Source organism: Oreochromis niloticus, linkage group LG22, assembly GCF_001858045.2.
Source record: "Oreochromis niloticus isolate F11D_XX linkage group LG22, O_niloticus_UMD_NMBU, whole genome shotgun sequence".
NCBI classification, from domain to species: domain Eukaryota; kingdom Metazoa; phylum Chordata; class Actinopteri; order Cichliformes; family Cichlidae; genus Oreochromis; species Oreochromis niloticus.
In genome coordinates, this window is record NC_031985.2 from 21,958,398 (window position 1) to 21,982,104 (window position 23,707).

General features: G+C 41.5%; 1 protein-coding gene and 1 long non-coding RNA gene across 5 annotated transcripts in view; both read right to left on the reverse strand.

Annotated features, from left to right (window-relative positions):
• The window catches only part of kcnq4 (potassium voltage-gated channel subfamily Q member 4), a 60,994-nt gene that overhangs the window by 9,431 nt on the left and 27,856 nt on the right, over positions 1-23,707 (reverse strand). For 2 of the 4 annotated variants that reach the window (XM_019350565.2, XM_013270644.3), the window contains exons 2-11: positions 10,700-10,790; positions 9,318-9,444; positions 8,833-9,008; positions 7,773-7,898; positions 6,943-7,053; positions 6,750-6,845; positions 6,553-6,641; positions 4,641-4,766; positions 1,572-1,801; positions 1,396-1,492 (exon numbers count right to left, since the gene is read on the reverse strand). In XM_019350565.2, the coding sequence (XP_019206110.1) occupies positions 1,396-1,492; positions 1,572-1,801; positions 4,641-4,766; positions 6,553-6,641; positions 6,750-6,845; positions 6,943-7,053; positions 7,773-7,898; positions 8,833-9,008; positions 9,318-9,435 (1,169 nt within the window). In that variant the 5' untranslated portion in view covers positions 9,436-9,444; positions 10,700-10,790. Of the gene's footprint in view, positions 1-1,395; positions 1,493-1,571; positions 1,802-3,611; positions 3,669-4,251; positions 4,273-4,640; positions 4,767-6,552; positions 6,642-6,749; positions 6,846-6,942; positions 7,054-7,772; positions 7,899-8,832; positions 9,009-9,317; positions 9,445-10,699; positions 10,791-23,707 lie in introns of all 4 variants that reach the window. The other 2 variants (XM_025902325.1, XM_025902326.1) reach the window with 2 other exon arrangements.
• Positions 19,614-19,915, reverse strand: LOC112843512 (uncharacterized). Its single transcript, XR_003215900.1, has 2 exons — positions 19,884-19,915; positions 19,614-19,741 (listed from the first exon to the last, which is right to left on the reverse strand). It is a non-coding gene; the product is annotated as an uncharacterized LOC112843512 (long non-coding RNA).

A 23,707-nucleotide genomic window follows, 5' to 3' on the forward strand; every position in this document is an offset into this window, starting at 1 on the left:
CAGCTAGACCCTAACACCAGATGTTTGCTAGCAATTGTAGTTTTTCTGCCACAATGAGGAAAAAACTGTGACTCTGTACATAAGGTGGGAGGACACTGGGCCAGTGTCCACATGTCTCTCCACTTTTCTTCTAGTCTAAAGAGAGGACAGCGTGATAGGAATTAACATCAATCTCAGCACAGGTATAAACAAATTCTTATTTTTGGTGTCATTGTTGAAATGACACAGCATCATCTGGATGTGTGTGTATTCCCTAATACATTTTTCCAGTCACGCCACCTCACACATGAATGAGTCGGGCCTGCTGAGACACAAGGTCACATGGAGGGAACTAACCCTGCCTGCAGGAGGGCTCAGTTACCTCTCCTAAGAGGACATTTCTCCTCAGTCAGCTGAATCTGCGCACGCCAGCTCTTAAATGGAGGAGAGGCATGTTCACCTATTAATGAAGGCTGTGTACAATAGGAACCACCACTGGTGGGTGAGTGATCTTATCCAGTCCATAACAAGACGGACAGCAGCTCCGGCTTGTAGCTGAAAATTATGATTTAATAGAGAAACTACACTCATGTAGAAAAGAAAGCACAACCTTGTTCAGTTCAAAGATTTTACATCTCAAAATATAAAAAAGTCGCTTTCTGCTTGGCGCGTTACAACCATGTATGAACAGCAACATATTACACCGTGTCACTATTTACTCAACAAAGGCTAAGCCAAATACAGAAGCAGTGTTTGTAAAACTAAACAAATCCATGATTCAGTAGCTTGTAGCGTCACCTTTGCCAACAATAAGTTGAAGTAATGGTTTTATCACTCTCTCACATCACTGTGGAGGATTTCTGACCTGTTCTTCTTCACAGCGTTGCTTCAGTTCATTAATGTTTGAGTCCTTCGTTTAAGCAAAACTCTGTTAAGGTTCCTCCACAGCTTTTCAATCAGGTTGAGGTCTGAGCTTTGACTCGACCAATGCCACACCTTGATTCTTTTCTTTTTCAGTCATTCTGTTGTATATTTGTATATATATGCTGCCATTTTCTTTTCAGAGAGACGAGGATTTTGTCCCAACAAGTTATATTAGTTTTCCACTTGTGAATATTCACAAGGTTAATCTGCAAACATGCAAACTGCCAAAACCTCTGCATCCACAGAGGTCTTCACAGTTGCTGATGGTCAGTTAAGTCCATTCTTGCTACTACTGGAAGCAGTAAGGGTGTTTTTTGCTAAATAAGTAACGAGACAGTGTAAATACAGATGAACTAGTGTTTAAGTTTTTGATGTCAAGTACAGAAATACAATTTTAAAAATTAAGGAAGGACCTCCAAATGTTTATTTCACACTCACACAAAAAGAAAAAAAACCTCAATTTCAGGAAGTACAGCTGATGGCAGGACTCACCTGACAGCTCGTATAAGCGTCTTCACTGCTGGGATCACCTCCTCCATGGTTACGTCACAGTATGGTTTGTCTTCCACGCTGTCCTCCCCGAGTCCCTCTATTGGGCCAGAGCAGAGGTGAGTTAGTCAGACACATTTAAATGCAAAGAGAATAGAAAGTGTGTGTGGGCTGCTCACCGTCAACAGGGGGACGCGGTTTGAGGCGCAGGGAAGTGCGGAAGCGTGTGCGGTCATTGAAGCTCCAGCTCTTTTGGACCTTTCCCGGGCTCGTGGCCTCGGGGACGTTCTCCTGGCTGGGAGAGCGGCGGACGCCGGAGCTAGGGGGCAACGGCGAAGCCTTGTTCCGAATGGTTTGAGATGAACGGGAATTGTTCATCCTGATCCGATCCCGAAAGCCTATTTTACCGCTGACAGCGAAGTAGAAAGAGTTAAACATATGCAGGCACTGGTATTCACTTTGGATAAATGCAGTTTTGTCACTGATCGCAATGTCCATGCCTTTGACTTTACAGGTCACTACACCGTGTTATCCTGCGAGCTTAGGGAAGCAGGAGAAGGGCAGCCTGAGCTAGTTAGAAAGGAGTCTGTTAGTAATTGTGGAAGAACACCAAAAATGTGGCCTGTCTTTCTAAACAGTCATCACATATACAAACAGACAAAGCAAGGAGACGGACAGACATTTATATTTTGTCTCAACGAAGGACAGACTAGCTGACTTATCACGGAGGCAGTGTCCAAATGCAGCACTCTGAATTGCTAGAAACTCATTCTGCCCTGAGGATTTGTTCATTTAATGTGCCTATCACAGCACCTGAATCAGCAAAATCAAAACCTGAAACCTGATTCAAGACTTGCACTAGTGCTGGGACGGCGGAAAAATGCTCCACCTACCATCAGAAAAGCTCTCTTAATCCGTTCAACAGAGTGTATAAGCATCAAAATATTGGCTTCAAAGTGCAGCCATATAAAAGGTGTCTCATTAAGTACTCTATACCACTCACCACCAAGTCAGCCCCATACGTGAGGTCATCTCTTTACAGTACAAAAGCTATTTGGCAGCCTTTCTCTACGGATGATTGACTCCTAACGCTGTTGTTATGGCATGCACTTGTAGTCCAACCCAACACTATGGCCACTCACATGTTCCTGTCACGGATCCTTAAGGCAACGCAAACATGCACCACGGAGCAATTTCAGCCAAGTCATTCGCTCAAGAATTTTGTTTTTTACGATGATATACTCTTTGTTTTGCGTGTGTTACAAGGTAGCCGGCCATTTAAATGAAAATATAAACAGCTTGGGAGTGTTGTTGGGAACCGCATTTCATCCAAGCAATGAGAAATGCTTTGGTTAGAGTAGAAGAAATGGGGGAGGTAGAGTGAAAGGAGTGTGCATGCTGCTGGGAAAGGACGTAAAATGATTTGGATCCACTGAGGACCACGAACTTTACTGAATCTTTCCACAGCCATGCAGGAATACTGCATGCAATCAAAAGTATTTGAGCACTAAATAATACACTGTATGCAAACTAATATGACTAATATGAACAGGAAAGTGAAAAGCATGCTTAATCATTTAAGCAGTTTCTCCAAGAAGAGACTAAAAACTGAACCGAATAACTGAAATGAAAGCAGGAAGACTAGAGCATGACATTTATCAGACTTTTCAAAGAGTAAAAAGTCACTGATTTTTGAGGGAATACTCAATGTCCTCAAAATCCTCGAAATCCATGTGTTTAACTTGTCAGAGCCGTAAATCACCCACGACTTTTGTAGTGATTTTAACACATGGTTTCGTCGCTTCTTTGCCGAAACAAAAACATTCAGCTCTACATTCTCCAGCAATACAATAAAGATGAACTTGGAGAAATTTCCTCAGAATAAAACATAGGAGAGCATGTCTTTATAATAAAGGATTCACGCAAGCATTTGTGGACCAGAACGTAGTGACTGTTTGAAGTTTCACATGGTAGCTTGTTGATTGTTTAAAACAAAATGAAATGCTTTAGCATCAGCTAAGTCGTGCTACTTTAATTTAAGTGATTATTGTTAAAAGACTTTCTTTTTCCATGAACAAAACATTTAAATCACTGCACTGGCCCACAATTTTTTGGGTGTTTCAGGCAAGGTAAGGAGGATGTGCCGTTAAAGGAGGATGCTAGGTATTGATCTGTGATGTTTTAGCGTGCCCCGTGCACAGGCTTGTTGCCGTGGATACCTCTGCTTGCGGCCAGCGTGTATCCGGAAGAGACCCCGCTTTTTAGAGAGGAGTTGACTGGGGAGACACACAAGGCAGAGAGAGAGAGGAAGTGAGGGGAAGAGAGGAGTGGAAGAAGTGGGGGAGGGTGGTGGAGAAGTTCTGGGACACAACCTGAGTACGTGTTGTTACCCGTGAGGATAAAACACAGCAGAAGCAAGAAACGGAGAGAGGAGGGGTGTGGTGTAACATCTCAGTGGTCCAAACAGCCTCTTCCTTTACCTTCAACTGGAAAATATATTTCTAAGAGGCAAGTTTGGATTACTGAGACACACTCAGTTAGAGGTTAGGAGGTGGGTTGGATCAGTCGGTGGGGAAGGGTCATGCCAGGGTAGAAGGTAATGCTTCACCTGAGTATATTCATCAAGACAGTCCATTAAACATCACGGTGGGACAGCAGCTCCTCAAAAACGAGACAATCCTACCAACAAAACTTAATATTCAAAAACCTTAATGTGCTTCGCTCTCATGCATAACTCCACTGTTTACAAATTAGATAAACAGCCCTGTGTTACTTTGGTTTGAGTTTATGCTAATAAATCTATCCCAGCTATGAATGCCCTTTACTCAACAAGCACATCTCATGACTTGGAGAACAAACCTGCATGGAACTTCTGCCTTCCTGAGAACAGATGGAGGATGGAGGATGGATGGCATGGAAAAGATACGATGGAAATAATAGGGGAAGAAAGATGAAGACAGGAAGAGGAAACTGGTGAGTGAACAGCAAGAGGTGGTGGAAATGGCAGGAGTATGCGCTAAAGCAGACAAAGATGCAGAGAAGCAGGAGGGCCTGCAACACAGTGGTCTCAGATCACATTAGTGAAGAACTGTTAGATAAAAGGCGCCCATGCAGAAAGCTCTGGAAGCAGCGCGTCTTTTGCATGTGTACACCTGCTGAGTGTATTGTTCTGTGTCTTATTGCCTACAGCAGGACTGTAGGCAGACTTTTTACACCCTGCCTGAATGTACTGTGAGGCTGTTGCGTACCTGTCCCCCGACAGGTAGGGGGAGCTGTAGGGCCGCAGCCCAGACAGTAGCGTGTGGTAGGAGTTGTGGAGAACCTTCTTGGTGTTACGCTGTCTCTGGAGGTGACTGAACAGTAGTGTCAGTTCTCTGACACCCACATGCACAAATAAACAAAAAACACATGAACAAATGAACAAAAAGGCAACAAATGGAGGAAAAACTCACAAAAAGGCCAAATCGATGGTCCGAACGCTCAAAAGAAGAGGGATACATGAGAGATCTAAGATGTAGAGTACTGCGCAAATGTCTTGAGCCAAAGCTGATTTGTTTATATTTTGCTATGAAAATGTGAAATAGGTGCACAGAGATATTAAAAACACGTGAAAGCGTACATGGAAACACAGCATACTAGGGACAAGGCAAGCTTTCTTATCGTGTCTTTGAGCAGTCTTCAGGAATATTTCTTCAGACTCCTTGAAGGACATTCAAAGCTCTTCTGCTGGCTGCCTTTTGTTCTGTTCTCTGTCAAGATGATCACACTGTTTCAATAGTGTTGATGTCCGGGCTCTGGAGAGGCCAAGCCATGACTAAAAGTCTTTCCTTGTGTGTTTTCCTTGTGTGCAGGTTTGCTTTTACTCGATTGGCAATGTGTTTGTGATCACTGCAATGCTGAAAATTGAAGCCGTTACAAATCAGATGATTTCCATATGGTACTAAATTAGTGGATCAAAAATTAATGGTACTTTTTCTGTGTTCATAATTCCATCAGTTTTGACAGTTTTTGATCCCTCTGGTTTAAATGTAGCCCCAAACAAGACAGAGGCTGTTGACACTCACTGTTCTACCTCTCTCCTGACCTCCTCCATGCATTCTGAAGAGTCGACCAAAAATGCAAAATTTGAATTCATCCCTCCATCAGACCTGTTGACACTATTTTTCAGTACAGTTCTGGTGCAGTTTGGCATACCTCAGCCTTTTCTTCAGGTTTCCATTCCTTAATAATGGCTTCTTGGCAGCCACCCTTCCACTGAGACCATTTCTGATGAGGATTTAGTGAACAGGAGATGAATCGACTAAAGGGCCAGATGCATCTCTTAAGTCTTGTGTCAGGACTTTGCTGGATTTCTTCCCTATTTTAACAGCCATAGCTTTCAGATACTGCTCATCTGCTACAGATAGTTTTATTAGATCTGCCACTTGTCCACATGTTCTTTAAACTGATACAATTTAACCTTGGTTCTTTGTCGTCTGTTACGCACAGAAGCAGAACTGGTTCAGCGCTTTATTTATTTTTTTGCTTGAATGATTCATAGGAAAATGTTAAGTGGCTTAACAAATTAAATAAATGAACAAACAAAACATTCCTCTAATAATTGCCAGGTAACAAAACATAAAGAAATGGGGAGTAGTTCAAGACTTTTGCACAGTACTGTATATGTGTGAAGAGTAAGAATCGGGCAATGCAAGCCTGACTTAATTTAAATGTAAACAGATGCACGTGTCTCTTCATGTTTCTCAGGTTCCCCTCCTTTTAAGCAAATCAAAAATAGTCAAATTAAGACATAAATGCAAAATGTAAGAAACCACTGCGTAGAAGAAAAATATGAAAAAATCAACGAGGTGACAGAAATCTGAAATAATAAATGGAGAGCAAATCAAAACCATTTCTGTCACTACAACCCTCAGTTTACCTGAGAGAGGGTTACAGGTAGCAGACATGATGTGTGCAGTTTTTACACAGCGATATGAACGCATGAGCAGAAACTAAACTACAAACTTCTCTACGTGTTTCAGGATTTGCGTTTTGGGAAATGTTCCGATGCAACTCTCAAATCTCTGTCTGCCTTTACACTCCAACCAAACACTGCCAAAGGTGCCCGCAGATTTCTGATGGCTGAATCCACTCAGTGCTCAGCCTGGTAGGAGCGCCTACCTGAAAGAAGGCAACATGCTGTCGTAGAAGTACCAAGTAGCTGTTAGATAGGAGTGTTTGGCATCTGTAGAGTAGAGACGCCATGCAGCCTGAAGAAACAAAACACAAGGCAATAAAAACAGAGTGAAAGTTAGCAGCCTGTGTGGTTTCCTGCTTGAGTGCGAATGAAACAGCTTTTGTGACTCTGTGGCCGTCACCTGTATCAGGTTTGCTGCAGGCATCCTCCTCTTCTCAAAGTGTTTCTGCCTGTGTTGCTCTTGAACCTTTAAGGCAAAGCCCGACCCCAAAATTCCCTGAGGGTCAAAGATCAAATTAAAGTCAGGAGTGCAACTCGTGACTTTGGGCTATGCCGAAGGAGTCGCGAACTGTGAGTAAATATAGGAGACTTACAGCAGGCAGGGCAAAGAAAGAGACTCCCAGAAGAGCGAAGCCGGCAGCTAGGAGCCGTCCCTGCCACGTATGAGGGGTCTTGTCACCGTAGCCAATCGTAGTTAAAGTTATCTGAGTAGAGGAAGAAACACAGATCTCAAGCTCAAAACAGGAGAGGCTTAATAAATTACCAGTTTTCACAAACTGCACTGACATGTTGCACTTTCTTTTAAAAAGAGCAAATTATTTCAAGCATTATTCACAAAAGCTGAAGTTGCTCCCACACTCTACAAAAGATCTGATACGAAAGTGCACTCACTTCCACCCGTGATTCGTGTCATTAAAAAACCACAGCAATCTTTCATGACATGTTTTGCAGTGACTAGAGGTCACACGTTTTGTTAATTATGAAATCACTGTGAATTATCTCACGCTGAACCCTCCTCTAAGACTAAGAGTGAGAAGTTTAATAAAAGCTCTGTGGATCCACGCCAAAACTTAATGGGCTCTTCTTTTGCTCTTGCTCCATCGCGGAAGATTTTTTGCAGTCTTGCTGACAATCAGACAGACAAAATGCACAGCTCACATGCCTAAAGGTTTGTGAAACGCACATTCAGATAACACAACACAACAATCAGTCACCTACAGCTGAGTCTTCTTTAAACAAACTTGCCAAAAACAAGACATTTACCATTTATAGATCCCAGAGGTCCTGTGATATTTGCAAGCCCTCGATTATGTTTGTGTCATCTGGGTATACTCGAGCATTTAAATCACCGATGATAAGATGATAAAGGGATGTTTGCATAAAAGAAGGGAGTCCATATATGGGCACAGTTAGCAATACTCACAGTCCCCCACCAGAGGGAGTCTGCATAAGTGTTGAAGTCTGAGTTGATGTCTTTCTCTGCCAGGTAGACGAGGAAGGAGGCAAAGATCAGGACCAGGAAACCTATGTACCAGGCTGTGATCAACTCCTGTGAGACAGACAGTGGTATCAGTCACACCTGTCAGCAGCATCACAATCCACCACAGTCTCTGCTGTATCTCTATTATCATTGTGGGCTAAAATCTCATCATAATCACATTTGGCTTCCACTTTGGCTGCTCAGACAGCTGATGCATCAATTCATCACCATCATCATCATGACAGCTGTATATATGTGTTCTCCAACCGAATGCTGGGTGACAGGCGATGAAGTCAGCACAACAAAGTAACAGCTAATTTGCCAGAAATGAGCAGCGAGTTTGATGTTTGAGGGCTGTGAATGTAATCAAACAACGGCTGGTCATCCATTAGAGTTACAAGATATTCCTTAACGCTGAAAGCTATTGAGATATTTATCCCATTAGCTCCCATCATGTCATCGCGGGCCTTTTAATGGCAGCCCTCAGCCTCCTCTCTGCTCTTATAATAATCCATAATGCTGCAAGTGGCTACTGTGTATTAGCTTACTTTTCATTTTCAGTGTACAACTTAATCAATGAAATGTTATTGCTTAAACATAAACCAGATAAACTGTGTTTACATGGCAGAACATGTGTATGAGTTTGGACAACGTACACCACCACAGTGGGTTTTAAATCAAACAATCATGATGCCACCGAAGTGCAAACTTTCACCTTTACTTTTAACATGTAGATGAAATTTTGCATTTAGTGACTGAAGTGTAGATCCCAGGGCCATCATTGAAAGCCATGTTTACTCCTTGCTTGTTTGTGGGTCTCTCCACCTCCAGTTTTGACTTCAGTAACTGAAAAGCTGCTCTGTTGGGCTGAAATTAAGTAACTGATTTGGCCATTGTTTGATTTGAAAAACTCTTATTTAAGCTACTTTTGAAACTCTTACTTTGTGTCACCGCCCAAAAACATAGGGAGCTAACTGCATATTTATCAGCCTCTCATTCCCACCTTGCTGTGAGCATACACCACAGAGCCCAGAAGTTTCCAGGTGCCTCCTCGTCGGTCCATGCGCACCATACGCAAAATCTGAAGAAAACGCATGCTGCGCAGGGCGGACGTGGCAAAGATGTTGCCCTGCGTGCCTGCTGCAATCACTCCCAGTGACGCCACGAACACTATGAAGTCTAGAGAGAAGATGTTCACATCATGACAAAGAAAGAAACAGCATCTGAAGGATACTTTTATATGAATACATTAATAGTTTCACCTATTTTCCAGCGACGTGGCGCAGGCTTATTCCAGTGTTACATAATGTAGCTATTATAGAGGCAACTCCCATAAGAGGAGAAACATCCCTTACAGGCTCCTTCTGTGAATTATGAAATTTCACCCCCTCTTAACGCCATAAATGTCAGTGGTTCCAACTTTAAGCTGCTTTTTCAGCACCACATCAGTAGAAAACAGGTGGAAAACACAAATAAACACACTCTAACCTATGACACAAAAAGGTTTCCTGGCAAATTTCAGTCGTCCTTTCCATCCTCGGTATCTGCAGCAACATCCGGCTGCCCAAATCCTGATGAAGTACTCCAAGCCAAACACCACGATCATGACAAATTCCTGCAAGCGACAGACACAGAGAGCGAGAGAGGGGTCAGTTATGTTTGTTCAACTAATCATCATTTTACAGGGTTCCCATTGAATTGTTAAACCAGTGTCACGCTCATCGACTGCCTCCCAAACAGAGCTGTCTATTTTATTCAAAGTAGCAATCTGGTGTTTATATTGGAAACATACTTATGATCTTATGTGCCCAACATCTATCAAGTTGCCAGTGATCCATTTTGGATCATGGTTATGTTTAGCTTGTGTTGTAGCCACACGCTAAATACCATTTTCGGAAAAAGGACCATGTTACCTTTCAAGTGAACTCAACACAGCCTCTATGTTGAGCGACCACAAAGAAAAACAAAAGGAAAAATATCAGTCCTGTGGAAAGGATCATGGTAACATGAAAAGTACACAATATGTCACACTGCATGTGATGAACATCTAGCTGGGAAGTATATTTTCCATTTTTTTACAGCAACACATGAACTAATGTGAATCTTCATAACATGATTTACATTCCCTGCACTCTGTTTATTAAACCTTTCCCATGATATCATTTTAAAGGTCTTTGCTGAGAGAAAAAAACGTAGCCTGGGACATTCGTGTCATATGTTCAGCTTCTAAACTGAAAATTCAAGAGCTTTAGAGTTCTGACTTAAGTCAAACCATTTTCCACGCGTCTTTCCTGCTTTCAGGTTTCTGGACCGCACAGACGGTTTAAAATGCGCCGAACCAATCTGTCATTAGAGCAAATGTTCGTGTAAGTAAAATCCACTAATGGGTGATTGTCTGCTAATGGCCAGGTGATTGATCGAAAGAGTGAAGGGAGGGAATGTGGAAGTGAAGAGTACTCCCATTAAATAACACGTTATGAAGCGCAAGGTGGGAAGAGAGAGGGGAAAAAGGTGGCTGAGAGAGGACGAGTCAGGTTAGGAAGGAGGAAAAGGGTGTCCATTACCTTTCACTAAAGCAGCTGAAGTACAGAGGAAGAGAGGAGATTAAGGGATAGCTATTAGGATTAGTGCATCATGTCTGTGATTTCCTGCGCAGTCAACAACACCTGAATCCTCCCACCTGCTTACATGGCTATCTGCGCCGCTAACGGTAAAGAAAAGCACATACGCAAGCACGCATGGATGCACTGCAGTAAGTGAGACGGCATGCATGCAAGGACAGCGTGTGACGATGTGCGCTGGAGCTGCCATAAATGTGTTTGTATAAGTATAAACAAGAGGGCAAACTAGAGGGAAGAAAGGGGTCCTACCAGGATGAAGAGACCTTGGTTTGCGGCTTTCTGGTGGTCGGGGATGGTGGAGAACACGGACAGCACTAAGCAGCTGAACACCAGAAGAAAACTGAAACACACACAAAAACACACCAGTTGCACACACAGTTCATTACATATGTTGTTTACTCTCTGCATGGCTAACCGCTAACACAAAAAATTACTGCACACAAAGCAAGAAAACATTTGCTGATCCGTAACACAATGCAAACGGTCATATTCAGTGAGTGGGACAAAAATCACTCTAATGGAACCAAGTCTGTTTGTTTTTTGCATAAATTGCCAGGCCATTCAACTGCCACTTTATTAGGTACCCTGATTTAACTGTTCATTATTGCAAATATGAGCAGCAATGGCAGCAACTCTGTGCACAACCATCTGTACGGTTTACTGAGAATAGTTTGAAGAAGAGAAAATATCCAATGAGCAGCAGTTCTCTGAGTGAAAAAACCTTGTTGATGCCAGAGGTCAGAGGAAAAGGGGCAGACTGCTTTGATAGGAAGGCAACAGTAACTAAAGATATGCAGAAGAACATCTCTAAATACACAGATTAGCTATAGCAGCAGAAGACCGCACCCAGTCCCAGTCCTGGGAGCTAAGAACAGGAAACTGAGGTTACAATTTGCATGGACTCACCAAAATATCCCCCTAGCAACTGAATATATAAAAGGTATAAATAAATGCATTTTAAAATTGTATTTCATATTCAGATTTAATTGTATTTTTATTTTTATTATCAAAAAATAAAAATGTGGTTCATATACAAGCCAGAAATGATTTCATTCTGTTGTGAAACATCCTGAATAAACTCTGCGAACGATCAATGAAATCAATAAAACAGTTAAAGATAAATCAGAAGACGAGAAAAACGGCACCAATCACTCGATATTCTGAGTGTGGTTTGCGTATCAGAAGTACTGCTTATTCCTGCCATAAACCTTTATTGTGACATGCTAATGATATTTTAGTCTCGCTCTCCACTCACAGCACAAAACAAGCCAATCTTATACAACACCTTTCCCACCACACACGACTCAAACATCAGGTAAAGTTTTTAGGGTTGAGTATCTTGGTCAAGGACAAGTCGACATGAGGAATGCAGGAACCACAGATTGAACCACCAATCTTCCAATTAGTGAAAAAACAACTCTGCTTCCTGCCACCAATGAGCCATTAAGTTTTACTGGGTGACTCAGACGCAAGAGGCAGTAAGTTTGCACATATAACATCACAGTTATATATATATAATCATCAGGAGTAAACATATATATATATATAAAATTATATAATATAATAAAAATTCAGCAGGGTTGGTCTCATGGGACATGGATAATGTAATTATTATTATTATTCTTATGGATAAAATAACTCAGAAACCCCACAGATTAATAGTATAGTATAATATAGCACAGCATAGTATTGTCTTAATCTTTTAGTTGAATGTTAAAATTAGAAATGTCCCTTTGTTAAGCAAATGGAAACCTGCAGTTCAGCTAGGAAAAAACCTTCACCCCACAGAAGTAATGGCCACTTGAGCTGAAGAACTCCCCTGAAATTAAACACAACATAAATTCTGACTGATTCTGTCTCATGCTTAAGCCGCTCTCATGTTAATATAAACACTTAATTTTTTTCAGTGTCTCTGCAGATGTGGGAAGTCAGAATTTCCATCATTAAGTTCAGGACAACTGTTAGGGAACATTTTAAAATGCCAAATCTATTATCGCGGTAAAGTTCTCACATGCAGACATTAGCTGTGAACAACAAAACATTTGATGCTATTCAACAATATTTTCCTCACTGTGCACAGGGCATCAACTCTAATTTCATGTTAGTGTGTTTCTGGAATTGTGTGGGGCTAAAAAGAGAAAAACGCTGGCACTACTGTACCTCGCTGTCCCACTTAACAGGCGGAAAAAGTTATTGTTAGATTCAGTGTAAGTGTTGACAGTGCGATTAAAGGAAGCTCAGTATTACCCGACAGCATGCTGATTATGTTAGAAAATAATGTTTCTTTTTATTTTCATTATCCGTTAATGATGTTATTGTTTTTATATATATATAATTGGTTCCTCAAGAGAGCTACAATGAATTTATTTAATCGCATATTCTCGGTGAGAGGAGGATTAAAAACTAGCTGTCAGACAACCACAAAAACTTCATTACCCACACCGAGATTACCTCAACAATGGTAAGATTATCACAGATCACCCCAATAGCGTGATGGAGCCCAGCTGCTTTGCTTGTGGCTTTAACCACATACTGCAACTCTGCAGCTCCACAACATGATGCACAGCACAATAACAGTGAACATGGAAGGACCATTTGAGAACAAAGTGGGTAAAAGATACAGCAAAAAAGAGCTGAGAGAAATGAACAAACACACAACCACTCCCTGGCTGCCCTTTGTGCCATTTGAAATCTAGAACAGCAAGGCAGGATTATCCAGGTGGCAGCTGCTGGTCCAGCTGGTCTACATGTCACAGCCCAAAGTTAGAGAACACTTGCTGGACCCCAAACCAGTTCTCAAAGCCTCGCACAATGGTGCCCTTTATCTTCGATCGGTAATACGATCAACAAGTCTCTAACCGGGCTAATGTGTGAGAAATGAAATGCATTTTAAGCGTTTGCATTAAAAAGCTGCTTTGCAAAAATGCAGCAGGTCAGACGACAACAGCTGAACCGAGAAGCACACAAAGCCTGATCTGTATACCGTTTCCACTGAGAAATTTTCCACTGGGACAGAGGACAACAGCCAAATGTGAAACAAAAACAAGAAGAAATTGGGAACCTATTTATTAATAAATGTTCAACAGAAGAAGAAATGATAAGAAAGACCTGATTCGTCTTTCCTATCACCATCTCTTGGGTTCACATGAAGTGTAAGAAAACATCAAAAATAACAGGCAGCAGCAAGAATAAATGAGGAGATCTTTTTTGTGACCTCTTGACTGATTGATCAGGAAAAACCAACAAATGTCCAGGGAAGGCAGCACAGATAGACAGGAGGCAATATGTGGATTTATTTCTTTGGTCATGATGTGAAGAAATAGATCTACATGTTTGTTTTTAGGGGGAAAATAATCATTCAAACAGCATCGTCCATTTCTGTGTGACGCCAGGCTGTAAAGTTACAATTACAAATGAGCTGCTTTACGATGTGGCTGACGAGAATATACAGCTGCACATAGCCATTCATTGCTACATTAAAAAGCTGTAGCAAGTCGACGTAGATAAGGCTACACTGACATGTGCATGGGTATATTTTTAAATGGGGGCTTTCTGCTTTCACTCTTTAAATCCCGTGCACACAAACACCATCTAAAACACATCTGCCTCCACACGAAAACTTAAAAAACTACATCAAGCGCTGCCAAGACCACGCCAAAGCGAATGTATGTATATAACTGTAGGCCAATCAGAAGCCTGGGAGGAAATCAATAATTAGGTGAGCTACTCCCCTCTGAGGCCTTTCCCCAAAACCGCAGCCTCAATTCACGCTCACACCTCCTACAAATGTGGATGTGGCCCCAGCTACTGAAAAGTTATTTAAGACAAGTGAAATGACCACATTTGGAACATGACGACTGAGGAAGAGGAACTTATTAAAATCAGACAAAAAGGGCGGCTAAGTAATGCTTTAAAGGGCTACTATAACCTGCTAAAATGTATAGTAACACTAACCAGTATATCATTAATATCAAAAATATATTTTAAAAAATGTATAATTGTTAATAAATTATAGAGACTGACTGATTTTTAGGAATTTTAAATGATTAAAATGGAATGATTTAAAACTCTGATTTTCCAGTATATCGGCTGATTTTCTTTCTTTTTTTTATACACATGAAACAATCAGATTTGTTTGAGTTTAGTTTTTTATTTAGTTGTTCACACTCTGCCTGACTTTTCTTTGACTGTGTCTCACAGGAAAGTTGGAAAGTGCTCTCTGGTGGTCAAACTATGCAACCCCAACACACGTAACACGGTTTATGGGTGTTTCTCTCATTTCTTCTTTTATTTTTTTCATTTTCACTTATTGGCCGTTAGAAATTTCAATATAAAAACAGCTAATATCAACCGATAATATTAACCTTAATTATCAATTTAGCTGATTAAAATCCAGCAGTAAAGATTTAGTTGATCTGAATGGTTTAACTTGTGCTCTCGTAAAAAAAGAAGAAGCAGCAATTCATCAACACTTCTCATTTTCACTCTTCTCAACTGAATGTGCGTCAGTGAGCGACTTCTCAGACTGTTTTTGTTTTGTCTGCCTGCCCAGCCGCAGTTTCCCAATAGTGAGACGCTACAAATAGAAAGACAGAGCAGATCTTAGACAGCTAGAAAGACACCGGACACCACGCGTGAATAAACAGACACCTCCTAATTACCATTGTATATTTTTTTGATGCGTAAACAGTGCTCCAGCCACAGAAGGGATAGTTTGAAAAATACACTGAGATGACTCTCGGCAAACAATGCATTTTGGTCATTCATCAGCTGAGCAATGTGCTGACTAAACCCTCTCCTTCCTCTCCAATTAACTCAAAGCGTTGTGTGTAATACAGTGAGGAGGCGATTCGTTGGGGCAGCATTTCAGGGGGGTTCATTGACTTGTGCTTTATGACAGGAAACAAGTTAGAGCACAGACAGCGGGATCGACAGCTTGACTTTTACAAAATGCAGACACAACATTCCCGTAGAAACACAACTCTGCATTTACCTGAATACAATACTATCCCTTGCATACAGCAATTTCTATACACTTCAATGAGTTACCGCCAACACAGTCATCGTATCCGCTTATGCAACTAGACTGCATATTTATAAAATCTACTTCTGCTGTGATGTAACAAACCCTTCAAAACTCATCTCATCCTGTTCACAAGCCACAGATGAGCATGAATATCATCCAAACGCACATGTAGCATTAAAAGACCACAGTAGATTTTTAATCAGACAGTCACAAAGTGCAGAATTTGAGCTTTAATTCCACATGTTTGATAAAACTATTTCATTAACTATTCAGGAAATACAGGCTCCAAATTGTTTGATTCAAAATCCACGGTGGTGCTACAGAGAGGTAAAGTTACATAAATGGTGTGGACATTATCACATTTTCTCCACTGTGTTGGATATGTACCCTTATCAGTCACAACATTAAAACAAAATGTCAAGGAGGTCCCCCTTGTGCCGCCAAAAATAGCTCTGACCAATCAGGGCCTGGGTGTAGAGCCTCCGTAGGTCAAGATCGCATCAACATCTGGGGTGAACACCTCAAGTGCTCCTCAATAATACTCCTGAGTATTTTTGTTCTAATGGGGGAGGCTGCTGCCTTCGGGGAGTGCTGTTGCCATGCAGAACTCTGCTCTGCTTCTAAAATATACATTAACCCTATGGCCCCAGGTTTCCCAGCAGAGCACTGTAATGAGTGAATAAATGTTAATTATTCACTTCACCTATCAGGAGTGTGCCTGATTGGTGCAAATGTCAGAGGAAAATAAGATACTAAAATCACTAAACACAAAGTGTTACTCCCTCTTTCAGCTTCCCTCCATTTTTTGGGATTTGTTTGGATGGCAACGCTGATTAATGCTCGTTTTGGTGTGGTCATATGTGGAAGCTAGGGAAAATACAATATGCTGAAATTCAGTCAAAGAGTCCACTGATACTGCATAATATCCAGATTTTTAAAGTTATCTGACATGTATGATGTCCTTTTTCATTGCCTTCACTTTTACGTTCTGTTACGGCTCTTCTATATATTTAAGACGCCTGTTAAGATCCACCAAGTAGACGCATTTGCTTCTTTCTGCTTATCATACATTAAGATATAAATGCATAATTAAGCAAAACAGACGAGCAGACAGTTAGGCCACGCATGATGAATATCGAGAGGGAGTCACATTTCTGCTGAAGGCACATTTTCTCCATCCACCCCAGTATCACCGCACACCATCACGCCCTCCCTTTCAGGGAAATGTCAATTAAGAGCAAAGCATCAGTTGAAATCCACCAATTCAGCATGGTTGGCCTCATGGGACATTGAAAGAAAATTGACTCAGCTTTGACTTTAACCTGCCTCAATAAAATACCCTTATATTGAAGTTATTTTTTAAAGATATTCAAAATGGATTGAGATGTAAGAATTTTGAGAAGAAAGAACAGAAATATTAGAGTAAAAATGCTCTTTTGAGGTAGGCATTAAAGATATAATGTTTTTTATGAGGTAGAGATCAAAGTGCCGTTGCTTTACATATTCAGCACAGGATGATTACAGGCCCGGGTGACCTCAGAGGAAAAGGAGGTTAAAAGCACATTATAAATAAACATACATCCAGTCCTGTAAAAAAGAAAGTTTTCACAGCACTCTGTGCAGTCCTATGAGGACCTAAGTACAGCCCATGATTCAGTAGCTTATAAAACCACCTTTGGCAGCGCTAACTTGAAGTAATCATTTTTTGTTTGACTCTCACGTCGTTGTGGAGGAATTTTGGCCCAGCCTTATTTACAAACCTTCAGTTCATTGAGGATTGCAGGCATTTGATTATGCACAGCTCTCTTAAGCTCCCACTACAGCTTTTCAATCAGGTTGAGGTATGGACGTTTACTGGGCCTTTGCAGCACTTTGATTATTGTATTTTTCAGACATCCAGCTGGAGATTTGCTGCTCTGCTTGAGAGCGTTTTCCTCTCGCATGACCCACATTTGACTTGTGTTCTTCGAGGTCTTGGTCGACTCGGGTCATGTGGCTACATCTATCCACCATCATCATGACACTTGATGTGTGGTGTTTGTGCTAATATGCGGTGTTCTCCTAACTTGGTGCTGTACATCATGGCCAAACATCTCCACTTTGGTCTCATCTGTCCAAAGGACATTGTTCCAGAAGTCTTGTGGCTTGTTCAGATGCAGCTTTGCAAACCTAAGCTGAGCTGCTATATTCTCTTTAGAAATAAAAGGTTTCCTCCTGGCAACTCCTCCAAACAAGCCATGCTTGTGCAGTCTTTCTCTAATGGTACCATCGTGCACTTTAACATTTACCATGATGACTGAGGCTGGTAGATTCTGAAATGTAGCTCTTGGGTTTTTGCAGACTTTGGGGTGAATTTACTGGGACGCCCACTCCTGGGTAGACTGACTTATATGTTTCTGCTTGTGGATGATCAAAGTGTTTGGATGGCCTTGTAACCCTTGATGAGCAGCAACACTTGTCTATCTGAGATCGCTGCTGATGTCATTCCTGCTTGGCACTGTGTTAACACACACACGAATGCTCCAGACTAGAAGCGTACCAAAACATCCGCTTTTATAGCGGTGCTCACGCTTATTATTTATCAGTTAATCAAGTGGATTTGATTAGCAACACATGGTTGTTACTTAATTCCTATAGTGAGTGTGTACTTAATTTTTCACAGGACTACAAATGTGTCCTGTGAAAACTGTAGTGTAGATGTTTCACATCAAAAAGATTGCCATGATGTAATGAATACAATACATTATGTAAGTGAGCCACTCAATAAGTTTACTGAAAGGCTGTCTGCTCAAAGGCTTAGTAATTGCCCCAGAAGTTTATAAAAAGAATAATGCATGCTCTGCTTTGTGCAGAGAATATCTGACTTTTCTCCAAAATCCAAGAGTGTAATTTGTCTCGTGGACACGGTGGAGAATCAAGAAAAATGCAAGCACAGTAAGAGAGGGAGAGATAGAGAGACCAAGAAAGAAAGAGAAGCATCTCTATGCTGAAAGATCTGTAATACAGACCACAAGCCTCTGTATGTATAAAGTGCACAGAATTTGGCTCTGGGCCTTTAGACCTCCAGAGGGTCATTGGTCTGCTGGCGGGGCAGACAACAAATGAATGTTCGGCAGCTCGCAGAGCAGGAAGATTGCTTTTAATGGAAGCTAGGCAAGGTGCTTTTACTGCTGTTTTCCTGTAAGCATACATAAGTGAAAAAGGAGTTCTCACATTACTTCGGCCGGCCTGTGAGTACGCTGAAGGGAGATAAAAAGGTGTTACCAGCTCTAATAAACATACATGAAATTGTGTATTGTTTCATTACACTGTGTGTGCATGTTAGCACTCTATGCGTACACCAGCCAGTATACCAGGTCGAGAGAAACAGAGCTGGATTGTGGGAAAATGCAGGTTAAATTCAATCATGACTTGGTGATAAAGCAGCTATCAGTTACAGAAAACAGAGGATGGGGAGGACGAGGAGGCGGCAGTACAGAAGACAGAGAAAGAAAATGAGATAATGTATTCTTTATTTTCACCATATATTTATAAGAATTAGGTATCAAGTACCTAAAGTGAAAGTAAAAAATAGTTCCACAATTTCAGTCAGTGAAGGGAAAGAAGTTAAAGAGAAGCAGGAAAATAAGAGCAGGTGAATATGAACATAAACCAGGGGTGTCCAAACTTTTTTCGCTGAGGGCCACATACATAAAAATATAGGAGGGGCTGGGCCACTTACTAGAAATTAGGTATATAACCTTAACTGTAGTGTATTAAAAATCACTTAAAAGTGGTCAAATGTGTTATATTGTTGAATTAAAGACAAAACTGCCTTCATCACAGCTTTTCATAAATGGATCTTTATTAATTTATTCAGAAAAAGCTTTGGTAGCTCATTCTCAGAACAGCAGCAGATTTCTTCTTGGACAGAAGATTTACAGCACAGAGAAAAAACAATAAAGGGGAAAATGGGACGGGGACATTTCAAGCTTGTTATTTAAGTTCTTAGGCTTAGCAACACACCTATTAACGTTCGTTTGAAACGGTTATCAACATTAACAGACTGCACTGGACTTAATAACAGGAGTCCATATAATTTTAGTAAATTATTCTGGAGTATCAGCTGCGCTGGGTATGTAAATCGGGCCATCCAGCTGCGGTGCTGGTCCGACGCCACTCGTGGCAAAAATCCGGACAAATGTCACTTGATCAAGGAGCAGATCTGCATCAGATGAGATCAGCTGACTTTGCGTGTGCGTGCGCTGTGCACAGCGGTGTGTACTCTGTGTGTTAACAAGAAAAACGCATATAAGAAAGTGGTGCGCAAAAGCAGGGTAGTGACAGAATTGATGCGCATTATTGATATTTGAAGCATGTGTACCTGCACATTAACACACGGGTACTGTGGAATATATTTTTACTCACCTAAAGCGCTCGTGCTCTCGTCCACTCCCCGCAAAACAATTAGCAGCTGTGCGGCGTCTGTGGCATCGGTGCTCTCATCGCATGCGATGGAGTAAAAATCAAAAGCACAGCTTTATCAGACAGTTGCAGTTTAATGTTGGCTGACAGTCTTCAGTGCGTGGCACAACTGGATTTCTGGACATGCTGACGTTGTTGAAGTCCTGCACTTTTTCCGGGCACATTATTTCGGTGACTTTAACGAGGCAGCGTTTTATGAGGTCTCCATCTGAAAAAGGCTTGCCATGTCTTGCCATGAGTTGGGCGACCTCATAGCTGCTATTGGAGCCTTTTCCTGGACAATTTGAGCACGAAAAAAAATATACTGTTGCTGACCCTGCAGGAGAGCTACCCTTTGCTTTACTTTCTGCTCTCGCTCAGCACCAGTGTAGGATGCATAGGCCTGATGTTTGGTTTCATAATGACGTCGTACATTATACTCTTTCATAACTGCCACAGTTTCAGTGCAGATAAAACAGACACACGTCTCCTTGAATTCTTTGAAGAAATATTCACTCTCCCAAATTTTCTGCATTCACTCAACCTTTGGCTTCTTTGGTTCTGCCATGTTTAGTAACTTGGGGGTAAATTTCTTCTGTGATTGTCCTTTTTGGTGGAGCAACTGCCTTGATCAGCAGCAGCTCCCCCTGGTGTTAAAACTAAGAAGTGCAATACACTCAAGCAAAAGTTGAAGTGCGGGCCATACTCTATTCTATTTATAAGATTACTTGCGGGCCAATTAAAACTGGACCGCGGGCCGCAGTTGGCCCGCGGGCCGGACTTTGGACACGCCTGACATAAACTGAAAGGGCCATGGGGTCACGTCATAGTACCTATTACTGTACATGTGTGTGTCTGCGTGTTTGTGTGGACGGCGCCGGCCTGGATCCCTGAGGCTCTGACGACGACTCTCAGGCATTGACCTGCAATCTGTGCACATGCTCCAGGTGCACAAACACAAATAACAGCACGGTCCGATTATTGAACACACACTTGCAGTGACACCTTCTGCAAGGGCACGCACTGGCAAACATATAGACCGGCTTGAACAAATGCTCAGAAAAGCTCGGTTGGAACGTGAGATTTATTTATAGAGTCTGACAAACACATCAGAATCTATGTCAAATGCCACTGTGGCAATTTAGCATATCACAGTTACACGTAATGGGGACACAAAAAGAAAACTACAATAAACACAGTTCTAGACTTTCATTGGACTAACGAGCTGTGCCTGGAGAGGAAAAAAGGGAGGAAAACGGTGAAGTAGCAGGGAGTGAAAAGGAGGAGGAAGCGTGTCGTCAGCAGAGAAAAAGAAGAGGGAGAGACCGGAGAAAGGTGGAAACGGTAGAAAGATATTAATAGCGTTTCACTCTCCTTAAATAGCGACCGCAGGGAAAATGTGCGCAGGTTGGCTGCACGGCACCAAGCAGGCCAGCCTCTGGGCCTATTGGTTACCCCATCCCTTCCCCCTACTCCTACTCCTTCTGGGACAGCAAACTTTTTAAGGCAAAAAAAATGCAAACAAATGAGATGAAATGTGCTTTTTCACAAGAAAAGAAGCTGACTGAGCGATTCATAGGTTCTTGTACTGGCACACCAGGAAAGGCGGGAGCTGATGTGTGTGGTGGCAGCAGTGGGTGTGTGTGTGGAGGGAGGGGGGGGGCATAAGTGTCTTGTGCAGGAACAAGAGGAACACGTTTGTTTTCCTCTGAATGCTACAACCTACAGGAATATTAGACTAGATAAATTATTTACATCTTGAGAGGTCAAGAGAGAAGCGGTGCTGTGCAACCTTGGCAGTTTGCATCACGAGATGTGGCGCTACCTGACACTTGTGCCCAAACAGTTTGTTTTACATACGCAGGCTCCTGCCGCACGTTCTCTCTCAGTCGCAGGCCAAGCCTGCTGCAAAGCCAGACGATCGAACGTAGTCACCAAACAGCCACTGACTGCCACGCTGTTCCACTGTCTGTCCACAGATGATGAATTTTAAACAGAGTGCCAATTAGACTGATACATTTTCCCTGCTGGGGAATGTCACTCCCAGTCACAGCAGCCTTAAAAGTATCTGCCAGCCACACATATATACACACACACACACACAACTAATGTGACATCACAGTGTAATCGAGTCCTTTGTTCCTTGCTTTTGATTCATTGAAACTATTAGTTTAGGTGCAGGAAGAACAGAAAGCTTCTTCCGTTCCCTGGATGTTTGCTCCAGCCTCTCACTGACTGTGAACATGAAATTTAGCTTAAAGGATTATTGCAAATAACAGTGAACTTTTAAAAGGCCCAGTTTCTTTAATGGTTTTACTGTGTGTCTGAATATCAGTAACATAATGTTTCAGTGACTCTCCACCAGAGTATCAGGTCTAATTTTGTTTTTGTTTTTTTTAATCCACAAATTCATTTCCAATATTTATTATGTTAGTTTTCCAACAATTTATACTTCCAAGACATATTTTCAAACCGTATCATTTTGAAAACACTTGACTTCAAACTCCCTTGTCTAATTTTCTCCTCTTTTTTTCCACTGCTGTCAGGGTTAAAGTTGAAATATGAGCTCAAGACTGTGCACCTCTTAAAACCACAGCAGATATTCATCCCAGCAACAGTCGGTTTATAATGTTTTAACCTTTGGCAGGCAAATTTTCCCTTTTTGTTTTCAACCTCAGTCCAATACCTTGAGTTGAAGAACTCATAAAGGTACTAATAAACATGTCAGTTTTAAGGAAGGCCTAAGTAAACAGGTGAATGTGGTCTTACAGCGGATCCAGAGATGCTGGAGTTGCACACAAGCTGTCCTTTGGCTGCACAGCTTGAAGGTCCAGTTTATGGCATTAACGAGACAGGTCTCTCACTCTAATTTGTCATTTTTCAACATGCACGGTTACTTGTGTGAAGGGGCAACTTTGATCCTAAACCTGAACCTTTTCCTAAAATGACCAAAGTATGTTTTAGTACCTACATCTAACCAGTCAGTGAAAGTAAAACTGAAACAAATTAGCAAGTGACAAAATAAAAGCACACAATATGTAAAAACACACAGTCCCACTTTAATCTCATTGGTGACATTTAAAAAATATTTTTTCCTTTGTTACTTTGACCAGCGAGCAACACTTTGATTAACTGATCATTTCATGGACATTGAATAAAAATCTAGCAATCTTCACATAAATTATCGAGGACATGACCCTTGTGGTGTCAGTGGCTGCTCTGACCTTGACATTATGTGAAGACCTTACTGAAACATGTAACAGTTACATTTGAATGAACTGGAATGGCTTGGTTTCAATTTAATGCTCCTAGTTTTTTCCATTCCTGTTATTATTCTACTATGCTGGGTATTATTTCTTGTTGCATATGAGTTGATGGAGTTTGTTTAGTTCCCTCAGATTTTCCTCTTCGTCTTTCTGTGCAGAAGCTTTTTTTCTGTATTCTCGTAGTTACTGTTCTTGCTGTTCTACAGTTTTAACTTTTCGTGTGTCTGAGTATTTTGGTTGTTATCTTTTAGGTTATTTCATACTTTATTTGACAGTTGGTGGTCTCCTGTGCCTTACTTCGATCTTTGCCCTCTGTGATTGTTCTGATTGTCTGCTCCCGATTCGTTTTCCTCAGATGTCTCTGCTCTCCTGGGAGTCTATACTTCCTTGGAGCCTTTGTTGGGTTGGTCTTTGTTGGTTGAATTGAATTCAAAATCCTGCTCCTCACTTACAAGGTCTTAAATAATCAGGCCCCATCTTATCTTAATGACCTTGTAGTACCATATCACCCTATTAGAGCAC